Raw genomic sequence first — 11,965 nt, 5'->3', positions numbered from 1 at the left:
GCACACCCTCCCTCGTCCACTTGTGCCGCAGGGAGCCTGGCATGTGGTTTTTAGGTGCCATTCACGGGAAGATGATGACTCTATATAGACAGTAAACGTTTCTGTAACCTCTGGGTGTCTGCCCTGCAACAGAACTAAAGTGGGGGAGTTGCTGGTTTCACAATAATAAAGTCAGAAAGCTCAGTCACCATCTGCATTACAGAGCGGAAGGCCCAGAAGACACAGCCCTGGGCACGTGCCTACCGCTTGAAGCTTCTTCTCCTAGGAGAATGCTAATCCCCTATTTAGCAGGTTGGAGCTTAGTGAGAACTCCCACCGACAGCTTCCACTTGGGAAGGCGTAGGTGATCAGACGAAGCACAAGCGGATGAGTGGCGGGAGACCGTATATAAATAGGCAACTCTGACCCGCAGTCCCTGCAGCCACCAGACCAAAACGGTGAGGATTTGATCAAGATACGCAAGCTTCCTTAACGTCCCGCCCCCGACTCCCCCTCCCCCATCCCGTGCTTCCAACTCTGGACCAACCGGGGAAACCCAAATATTCTTCCTAAATCAATCACGCAGAACGCTTGGCTTGTTGCCCAGGTCAACAGCCTGGGGTCCGGGCCCCTGTCCACTACGCAGCCTTCCGAGCGCCGCCAGCGGTGGCGGCCACTCCCGCGCGTTCTCACGGCGGGGGCCTCCGCGGGTTTTCTCTCTGCGCGTCTCTGGAGCGTCCTGAGCCCCGCCTTCTGTGATGGAAGGAGGACTGGGCGCCGCGGGCGGGGTGGTGGGATCCGGAACTGGAAGGGGGCCCTTTGGAGTTGCGGGGAGCGGCTGGGGTGCAGGTAGAGACCTGGGGGCCGCTGGGGAAAGGGGAAGGAGGTGAGGAAACGCGCCCCGCGGGGCCGCGGTGCGGGCGCCGGGCGAGGGGGCCGCCGGTGATGGTGGCCGTGGGAAGCCGGTCGCAGCCGCAGGGGCGCCCCGCGGGGAGTCGTGCCCCGAGGCCGGCGCCTGCGCCCTGCGGGACCGCCGCTCGTGCTCCCGGGGGTGGCCCTGTCCCAAGGGCCCGGGGGCGCGGGGAGCCGGGCCGCAGGGCGGAGGCGGCCGCCTGAGCGCCCGAGAACCCCCGGGAGGTGGGGGAGGAGGGGCTGACCCCGCCTCCTCGTTCTTATTCTGACTCAGTTCTTCCCGTCTTTCTCCAGCCTGGAGCCCTCCAGAGCGGGACGTTAGCCTGTGAGTCCATAACCGTCATGTGCCCACACCCTACCCCCCCCCCCCCCACACACACACCAGGGGCTGGAATCAGATCCCCCCAGGGCCCTGCAATGACGCCAAGGAACTAGCTCCAGGACAGAAGCGTCTCAGCTGACGGGAAAAGAAGGCATCCGCCCACACCCGAGCCTGCAGCCCTCCGGCCACAGAGAGCTGGGAAGGTCTTCTCCCTCCACCCTCTTTTAGGACGGGGTGATGTTTACTTTTTTGTTGTTGGTTTTTGGCTGCGTGGGGTGTTTTCAAGAGAAGGGCCTACTCTTCCATGCGGTGCGCGGGCTTCTCACTGCGGTGGCTTCTCTCCTTGTGGAGCGCGGGCTCTAGGCGCACAGGCTTCAGTAGTTGTGGCACGCAGGCTCAGTAATTGTGGCTCACAGGCTCTAGAGCGCAGGCTCAGTAGTTGCGGCGCACGGACATAGTTGCTCTGCGGCATGTAGGATCTTCTCGGGCCAGGGATTGAACCCGTGTCCCCTGCATTGGCAGGCAGATTCTTAACCACTGTGCCACCAGGGAAGCCCCGAAACGCAGGTTTTTGTGACACAACTTCCTATTGAAGAATTCCAGTTGGATGTTCCACCAGCGCCCGAAGCAAAGCATTTTAAAAACTGGAGTAGGGACTTCCCTGGTGGTGCAGTGGTTAAGAATATGCCTGCCAATGCAGGGGACACGGGTTCGAGCCCTGGTCCAGGAAGATCCCACATGCCGCGGAGCAACTAAGCCCGTGCACCACAACTACTGAGCCTGTGGGCCACAACTACTGAGCCTGCGCTCTAGAGCCCGCAAGCCACAATCACTGAAGCCCAAACACCTAGAGCCCCTGCTCCGCAACAGGAGAAGACACCAAAAGCCTGTGCACCGCAACGAAGAGTAGCCCCCGCTCGCCACAACTAGAGAAAGCCTGCGTGCAGCAATGAAGACCCAACGCAGAGAGAAATAAATAAATAAATAAATAAATTTATTTATTTAAAAAATAAAAAACTGAATTAATTATTCCCCACAGCCCACACAAAAAATTGAGTTCTCCTAATTGCATGTCCTTTTCCAGTGAATAGCTCCTTCTTGCACTTACCTGCTGAAGCCAAATGATTGGGAATTCATTTATGTTTCTTCTCCCTCACACCCAACATCCAGATTCACATTTAGTAAAATTTCCCTCCTAAATATCAAAACCACCCCTTTCAAATGCCACTGCACTAATTCAGCCCATCATCTCTCACCTGAACTATTGCCAAAGCCCCACAATGGATTCTCCTACCTCTTCTGCAATCCGTCCTCCATAACTTTACTAAAGTTTTTTTTTTCCTGAAAAGCAAACTTGATGTGTTGCTCTTCAGGGACTCCCTGTGGCTTTCTGGGCTGCTCTGGTTCTGTTTCTGGGTGGGATAGGAGGCCAGGATTCTGGCTGACTGAAATCCAGGGACAGCTCACTTGCCTCTAGAACAAAGACCATCCTGTCTTCAACGTCTTCATGTTTGCCATTGCCCAAGAACCTCCCATGAGCTTGACACGAACAGGCTCAAGGGAACTCACATTCGTGAACAGACAGGGAAAGGTACAGCTTTTTAAAGAGGGTCTTCATAGCTTGAGGGAGGACTGACCCTCACCTCCTGGTGTTCACATCCTTGTGTAATCCCCTCCTGCGAGGAAGGGCTGGCCTTATTGACTGACTTCCAAGGAATAGGATGTAAAAAAGAAATGGGATATCATTTCCAAATTGGGTTAGAATCATGCTGTGGCTCTGTCTCGGGTGTTCCTTCTCACATGCTCTTGGATTACCCCTGGGGGAACCAGCTGCCCTGCCTGAGGCAGCCTGTGGAGAGGCCGTGTGAGGGAGCCTGGAAGCAAACCCTTTCTCAGCTGTGCGTGAGAGGACAGCAGCCCTGACCGGCACCTTGGCTGCAGCCTTGTGAGAGCCCTGGAACCAGAACCACCCAGCTCAGCCGCTCCTGGACAACCCACAGCAACTGTGAGCTAATAATGTTTAGAATTCTAACCACGACATTCTGGAGTAATTTGTTATGCAGTAATAGGTAATTAATACCAAGTCCAAGAGAAGGAGGATCTCAATGAGGCAAAAAAGACAAAAGAAAATTTCATAGAAACTTAATAGATTCTTTAACAAGAATCTCAAATAGATGAAATTATACAATTTTAAAAAAGATTTGCTGTAAGTACAAAACATGACTTTGTATTTAAAAATTCAAGAAACACTAAAAATTATGGCTGTTGTGAAAATTCAATTAATGGAGCAGATACCTAAAAGGGACAAATAATTCACAACTCACAGCACAGAGGAAAAAAGGAAAGAATTGCAAATCATAAGGAAAACAATAAGACACTTGGAAAGCAAACCTAAGAAATCTATCATACAAATAATAGGATTTTTATAAGAAAAGAGAACAAATAGAGAAGTGATGATTAAGGGTAAAATAGAATATAAAACTATTCTAAAGTTTTTTTAAGTGTTCGAATCATTTTACTGAAAGGGAGTTCCAAACAGGACTGGGCAAAAAAAGGCACATGCCTAGACATATTCTGGCAATGTTTCTGAACTTCAATGATAAAGAAAAAAAATATGTCTAAGCTTCTAGCCAGAAATCACAGGATACCTATAAAGAAAAGAAGATTCAACTTCTCTGCAGGAGAATTGGAAGCTAAAAGATAGTGGACAATCATTGTAGGCTACTGAGTGAACATGTATAAGTCCCAAGATCGTATACCCAGTGAAGACATCGTCCTTTATGTTTGCACACCACCCACATATTCCATCCAAGGAAAACACTTCAGGAAGTAACCTAACCAAAGGAAAAAGAAATCCGAACAAAGTGCTTAGATAAGGAAACTAAAGAGTACAAGAAACAGTGGTGAGCAATGAGTTTTGTAAGACATGGTTAAATCTAAAGGGATGACTATTACCTCGTTTGACATTACATACATGCACTGAGAGTAAGAAGAGCCTTCGCATTTCTGGTTGGGCATGTAAGGAGCTTGGAAATTGTCACTGTGTTCTGACAGGTAAACAGCTAACCAAACTGAATCAGCAACTGTTCTTAGTCCATCAGAGAAGTGAGGTCACAAAGTAAACTGCTGCTCCCCAAATCAGAGAGACAGACATGTGGATACTGAGAATCACAGCTTATTAGAGCAGAAGCCCCCTCAGGAACCAATACCAAGGTAGGGGAAACTGAACTTAAATTGACAAATTGCTGGAGACTCAGTGTGAGTAATTCTGAGTTAAAAACTCCAGAGGGACACAGTCAAGGAAGGCCTCCCTTTACCTCTAAGAGTACTACCCTCTTGCAGTGAAGACTGGAGAAAGACCTCCTCGTGCTTCTGGTGGGAGGCGGGGAGGCTAGCCATTTTGAACCATGTCCGAGTACTCTGTCCTGCCCCCCAGAGTACTCAAGGGCTGCCCTCAGGAGAAATCATTTTTCCCAACTGAGCTGCAGGAAGGGGATACTCCAGCTCCCTCTATTCTTCCACGTGGGGGACAGAAAATACAAGATTTCATACCCCTCTAGCTATTCTGTCACATGCAAGGGCGGGAAGAGCAGAAACAGAGAAGCACTTCTGAATTCTGCCATTCAGGGGCACAGGCTCGTTAAAAGAGTAAGATTTAATCATAAGATTAAAGAACATTTCTTCTTCACACACACTTGACGACCATATTGCTAAAGAACTATTTACTCCAGTTCCTTTTATGCGGTACCTCATGTCTGGCCACCAAGAAAAATCACAAAGCACACTAAAATGAGAAAAAACACAGTTTGAAGAAACTGAAAAAATAGCAGAAGCAGAGTCAGGTATGGCAAGAATGTTGGAATTATAAACCAGGAATTTTTTAAAACTATGATTAATATGTTAAGGGATCTAATGGACAAAGTAGACAACATGCAAAAACAGATGGATAATGTAAGAGAGATGGAAATTTTAATAAAGAATCAAGAAAATATGAGAGTAAAAAACACCAACAGAAATGAAGAGTTCATCTGATGTGCTCATTAATAGACTTGGCCTGGTTGAGGAAAGAATGTCTGAGCTTGAGTCTATTCCAATGGAAACTTCCAAAACTAAAAAGAAAAAAGAAAAGACTTTAAAAAAACAGAACAGAATATCCAAGAACTGTGGGACTACAACAAAAGGAGTAAATATGTGAATGGGAATGCCAGAAGGAGAAGAAAGAGAAAGGAACAGAAGCAATATTTGAAACAATAGTGCCTGAGAATTTCCAGCAACTAACATCAGACACCAAATCACAGGTTCAGGAAGCTGTGCTTAGAGAAACACAAGCAGGATAAATGCCAAAAAAGAAAAAAACAAAACAAAACCTACACCTAGGCATATCATATTTAAAATGCAGAAAATCAAAGATAAAGAAATAAATCTTGAAAGAAGCCAGAGGGAAAAACAGTTTACCTAGAGAGAAGCAAAGATAAAAACTACCTCTGACTTCTCTTCAGAAACCATGCAATCAAGAAGACAGTGGAGTGAAATGTTTAAAATATTGAAAGAAAAAAACCCACCAATGTAGAATTCTGCACCCTGTGAGATTATCCTTCAAAAGTAAAGGAGAAATAAGACTTTGTCAGACGAACAAATTTTAAGGGAATTTGTGACCAGTCAACCTGCCCGGTGGGATATGTTCAAAGAAGTTTTTCTCAGAAAAGGAAAATTGTATAGATCAGAAACTCAGATCTACATAAAGAAAGGAAGAGTGTTGGAGAAGGAATAAGTGAAGGTAAAGTGAAAATGTTTACTTTTCTTTTTCTTAATTGATCTAACAAATAAGAATTTGTTCAAAATAACAATAGAAACAATATATTAGGCTATATATGCTTATGTACAAGTGAAATAAATGACAGCAATGATACAGGGATGAGAGGGAGGAATGGAATATTTTTTATTATAAGATGCTTGCACTACCTGTGAAGCAGTAAAGTGTTATTTGAAAGTGGACTTCAATTAATTGTAAACATATATTGCAAACTCTAGGACAACCACTAAATAAAGTATAATGGATATGCTAAGTAAGGAGAGAAAATGGAATCATATAAAGTGCTCAGTTAAAACCACAAAAGGAAGAAAAAGAGTGGAGGAACAAAGAACAAAGGGCAACAAATCATAGAAAACAATAACAAATATGGTAGATATTAATTCAGCTATATCAATAATCACTTTGACTGTCAGTCATCTAAATGCATCAATTGAAAGACAGAGATTGTCAGAGTGGATCAAAAAACACTACCCAACTATATGCTGTCTACGAGAAACTCACTTTATTTTAAAAAAAATTTTAATTGAAGTATAGTTGATTTACAATATTGTGTTAGTTTCAGGTGTATAGCACAGTGATTCAGTTATATATATTCTTTTTCAGGTTTTCCCTTATAGGTTATTACAAAATATTGAGTATAGTTCCCTGTGCTATACAGTAGGTCCTTGTTGGTGATCTATTTTGTATATTGTAGCATGTGTATGTTAATCCCAACATATGGGGGGAGAAGTGGGAGGTGGGTGGGGAGAGGGATAAATTAAGAAACCCACTTTAGGGACTTCCCTGGTGGTGCAGTGGTTAAGAATCTGCCTGCCAATGCAGGGGACACAGGTTCGAGCCCTGGTCTGGGAAGATCCCACATGCTGTGGAGCAACTAAGCCCATGCGCCACAACTACTGAGCCTGCACTCTAGAGCCCACGAGCCACAACTACTGAGCCCACGAGCCTAGAGCCCATGCTCCGCAACGAAGAGTAGCCCCCACTCGCTGCAACTAGAGAAAGCCCGCATGCAGCATGGAAGACCCAACACAGCCAAAAACAAAAATAAATAAAATAAATAAATTTATAAGAAAAAATATAAAGAAACCCACTTTAAATATAAAGCTAAATATAGATTAAAAGTAAGTGGATGGAGAAACACATACCATGCTAACACTACTCAAAAGAAAGCAGGAGTAGCTATATTAATGTCAGATAGAGCAGTCTTTGAAGCAAGGAAAATTATCAAGGATAAAGAAGGGCATTGCATAATGATAAAGGGGTCAATTCTCCAAGAAGGCATAACAATGCTTAACATGTATGTGCCTAACAACAGAACATCAAAGTACGTGAGGCAAAAACTGATAGAACTGCAAAGAGAAATAGACAAATCCACCATCATAGTTGAATATTTCAGCACCCCTCATCAGAAATCCAGCAGGCAGAAAATCAGTAAGGACACAGTTGAACTCAACACCACCACCAATCAACTGGATATAACTGACATCTACAGACTATTTCATCCAACCACAGCCAAATACATATTCTTTTCAAGCTCACATGGATCATTCACCAAGATAAATCATATTCTGGGCTATAAAATATACATTAACACACTTAAAAGCATAGAAATCATATAACATATGCTTTCAGGTGACAATAGAATTAAAGTAGAAATTCATACTAGAAAGATGGCCAGAAAATCCCCAAATACTTATAGATTAAACAACACACTTCTAAATATCACATGGGTCAAAGAAGAAATTGTAAGAGAAATTTTTAAATACCTTGAAATAATAAAAATGAAAATACAACTTATCAAAATGTGTGGGGTGAAGCAAAAACAGTGTTTAATGCATATATTTAATGCATGTATTAGAAAAGAAGAAAGATCTAAAATAAATCATCTAAGCTTTCACCTTAGAGAACTAGAAAAAGAATAAAAAATTATATTCAAAGTAAGTAAGAAAAAAATCATAAAAATTAAAGCAGAAGTCAATGAAATTGAAGGCAAGAAATCAGCAGAGAAAATCAACAAAACCAAAGGCTGATTCTTTGGAAGATATTAATAAAACTGATAAGCCACTAACCAGGCTAACTAAGAAAAAGAGAGAAGACACAAATTACTTTAATAGAAATGAAAGAGGACTTCACTACAGATCTTTGAGCTACGTTTGTTCTTTTTTTCTAGTTCCTTGAGGTGTAAAGTTAGGTTGCTTGAGATTTTTGTTTCCTGAGGTAGGAATTCATTGCTGTGAACTTCTCTCCTAGAACTGCTTTTGCTGCATCCTGTAAGTTTTGGTATGTTGTATTTCCCTTTTTGTTTGTCTCCAAAAACGTAGGGGACTTTTAACACCCCTACTAATATTGTATTGCTATCTATTTCTCCCTTAAGGTCTGTTAGTATTTGCTTTATATATTTTAGTGCTCCTATGTTAGGTGCATGTGTATGAATAACTGTTATGTTTTCTTGATGAATTGTTCCATTTGTCATTATATACTGTCCACCTTTGTCTCTTGTTACCTTTTTTGGTTGAAATCTATCTTGTCTGATATGAGTACGGCTACACATGCTTTATTTTGTCTGCTGCTTGCTCAGAGTATCATCTTCCATCCCTTCTCTTTCAGCCTATATTTGTCTTTAGAGCTGAGATCAGTCTTTCGGAGGCAGCATATAGTTGGAGTTTGTGTTTTAATCCGTCCTACCACTCTGTGTCTTTTGACTAGTGAATTCAATCCATTTATATTTAGGGTGATTATTGATAAGCAAGGGCTTAGTACTTCCATTTAATCTTTTGTTTTCTGGTTGCTCCATATCGCCATTGTTTCTTTTTCTTTTCTTTTCTTTTCTATTTATTTTGGCTGCACTGGGTCTTCATTGCAGCATGCAGGATCCTTAGTTGCGGCATGTAGGCTCATAGTTGCAGCATGCAGACTTCTTAGCTGTGGTATGCATGTGGGATCTAGTTCCCCCACTAGGGACTGAACCCAGGCCCCCTGCATTGGGAGTGCAAAGTCTTACCCACTGGACCACCAGGGCCGTCCCTCCATTGTTTCTTTTTCTTGTGTTTCTGCCTGCCATTTTGTTTTGGTGGTTTTCTATAGTATTTTTCTGTTTCCTCTTTTGTATATTTTGTGTCTCTGTTCTAGATTTCTGTTTTGTGGTTAACATGAGGTTTGTATAAAATATCTCATAGATAAAATTGTCCTTTTTTTTTTGCTAACAGCATCTTATCTTCATTTGCCTATACAGATTCTATCCTTTTCCTCTTCCCCTTTTGTGTTTTTGTTTCCCCAAATTATCCCTTTTTATGTTGGGAGTTTATTACCAAATTGAAATAGGTATAGTTATTTTTTTTCCTGCCTTTTCCCCCTTTAATTTTTATGCTGTAATAAAGTGTTTTAAAACCTATTCTAATAAAGAGGTGCAATTTTCTGTTTCTATTTATCACCTTGCTCAGAGGTTTGTATATTTTGGCCATTTTGTTTCTGGTAGAAGAGCTCCTTTCAACATTTTGTAAAGCAGGTTAGTGTCAATGAATTCCCTCAGCTTTTTTCTGGGAAAGACTTTATATCTGGATGATAACTTTGCTGGATAGAGTATTCTTGTGTGACAGTTTTAATCTTTTATTATTTTGGGAATGTCATTCCACTCCCTCCTGGCCTATAGGGTTTCTGCTGAGAAATCTGCTCATAGACTAATGAGGGTTCCTTTGTAAGTTACCATCCTTTTTTCCCTTGCTGCCTTTAAAATTCTTTCTTTGTCATTGACTTTTGACAGTTTTAATATGATGTGTCTTGAAACAGGTCTGTTTGCATTGAGATAATTGGTTTTTCTCTTAGCTTTATGGGCTTGTATATCAGTTCCTTCCTCAGATTTGGGAAGTTCTCAGCTGTAATTTCTTTATGTAAACTCTCTGTTCCCTTCTCCCTCTCTTCTGATTCTGGGATACCCATTATTATAATGTTGCACTTCCTAAAAGTGTCAGATAATTGTCATGGAATTTCTGAATATTTTTAGATCTTAATTCTCTTTCCTCTTCTCTCTGTATTATTTCTAGCTTTCTATCTTCAAGCTTGCTAATTCTCTCTTCCATATGGTCTGCTGTATTTTCAAGGCTTTCTAATGCATTTTTCATCTTGTTTATTGAGTCCTTCACTTCCAGTATTTCTGTTTGGTTCTTTTTTAGAGTTTCAATCTCTTTTGTAAAGTTTTTCTTCTATTAATTAGTTTTATTCCTGAGGTTATTGAACTGACTTTCTTTTTTTTTTTTTTTAAACATTGGCTTTTATTTTATTTATTTATTTATTTATGGCTGTGTTGGGTCTTCGTTGCTGCGCATGGGCTTTCTCTAGTTGCGGCGAGCAGGGGCTACTCTTCGTTGCAGTGCATTGGCTTCTCATTGCGGTGGCTCTCTTGTTGTGGAGCACAGATCTAGGCATGCAGGCTTCAGTAGTTGCAGCAGGTGGGCTCAGTAGTTGTGGCTCGCAGGCTCTACAGCTCAGGCTCAGTAGTTGTAGCACACGGGCTTAGTTGCTCCATGGCATGTGGGATTTTCCAGAACCAGGGCTCGAACCCATGTCCCCTGCATTGGCAGGCGGATTCTTAACCACTGTGCCACCAGGGAAGTCCCTGGACTGACTTTCTGAGTTTCCTTGTAGTTCACTGAGTATCTTCATGATGACTATTTTTAATTCTCTATCAGCTACATTGCAATATCCCATGACTTTAAGTTTAGTTTCTGGAAAATTGTCATTTTCTTTTTGTAATACAGTATTACTCTGGTTCTTCATGGTGCTTGATGAATTATTCCTCTGCTTTTCTTCTTTAGGTAAAGTTTTTGTTTTTCTTTGATTCTAATGAGACAACAGGTTAGAAGCAAGAAGCCTTGCTTTTATTTCCAGTAGGTGGCGCTATAGCACAAGTTTTTGTCTCCTCTTACCTGAGCTGCCTGAGTTGGGTTCCTGGGTGCTGCTGCTGCAAGTGGGGGTTGGGGGCCAGAGTCTTGGTGCCCCCATGGCTGGAGGGATGGGGCCACAGGTCCTGCTGCTGCTGCTGCTGCTGCCCAGTTATGTGTGGCCATGAGTGCCATGGCAGCTGGTAAGCCAGTATGCCACTTCCCCTGCTGCTACCTGGGGTTGTGGGCTCAGCTGCCACTTCTGGGGGTGGGGGGCAGGATTCCAGGCACTGCTCCACTGTTCCCCTCATTCCACCTCCTCTATTTGTTCCAATCCACTCACCTTTAGATGTACAGATGTGTGGAATTTTCCTGCATCCTGGTGTGTTGGGCAGAGACACATGTGTTGAATTGTGGATCTTTTACTGGTTGTGGTTTGAAGGGGAGAAACAAAGGAAGCATCTCACTCTGTCATGATTTCAACATCACTCCCCAAAGGGGAGGATCTTAGTCAGCACCTAGATTCAGGCTGATTGAAAGCCAGACCTTCAGGTAGCAACTTAAAAAAAAAAAAAAAGCAAATATATATGGTCCTATGGGACCATAAGCCCTAGTGGCCCCCAGAGCTGGGTGCTCTTGAGGTGTTCCCTGGGCAGCAGTCACAAAAACTGGGGTTCCAGATGGGCTTACAAGCTCCTTTCTGGGAGATACTGGTGAGCTATAGTGAGGCAGAGGGAGAGCACAAAGTTGACGCTCTTGGCCTATGTTCCCTGAGAGCACCTCTGTATCTTCTAGATGTGTGCAAACCTGAAGCCTGCCCCCAAGCAGGACTAGCAAGTAGACCTCTTCCACAGAAAGGCTGGGGGTGTGTCAGTCCTCGGTGCAGTGCCCTGGGGGTGGCAGCCTGCCAAGAACTGTCTCTCCAATTGTTACAGTCCTGTGGTACCCGGGAACACAACCCACCGCCCCGGCCTCCAGAACTAGACATGGTAGTCATAAAACCCAGGGCGCCAGGTGTGTGTTGACGCTCCCCTCTGACAGATACTGGCACTCTGGAGCATG

At 43.4% G+C, this 11,965-nt stretch overlaps 1 protein-coding gene across 1 annotated transcript; it reads right to left on the bottom strand.

Moving 5' to 3' along the window:
- Positions 1–553: 553 nt before the first annotated feature.
- Positions 554–11,214, bottom strand: LOC130706160 (basic salivary proline-rich protein 2-like). The gene is made up of 2 exons (XM_057537491.1): positions 10,949–11,214; positions 554–1,214 (listed from the first exon to the last, which is right to left on the bottom strand). The coding sequence occupies exons 1-2, from the start codon at positions 11,212–11,214 to the stop codon at positions 554–556; spliced, it is 927 nt and encodes a 308-aa protein (XP_057393474.1).
- Positions 11,215–11,965: the final 751 nt, after the last annotated feature.

The sequence above is a fragment of the Balaenoptera acutorostrata genome, chromosome 21 (genome assembly GCF_949987535.1).
Source record: "Balaenoptera acutorostrata chromosome 21, mBalAcu1.1, whole genome shotgun sequence".
NCBI classification, from domain to species: Eukaryota; Metazoa; Chordata; class Mammalia; order Artiodactyla; family Balaenopteridae; genus Balaenoptera; species Balaenoptera acutorostrata.
The sequence above is the reverse complement of the archived record's forward strand: the minus strand, read 5'-3'. Positions and strand labels throughout refer to the sequence as shown.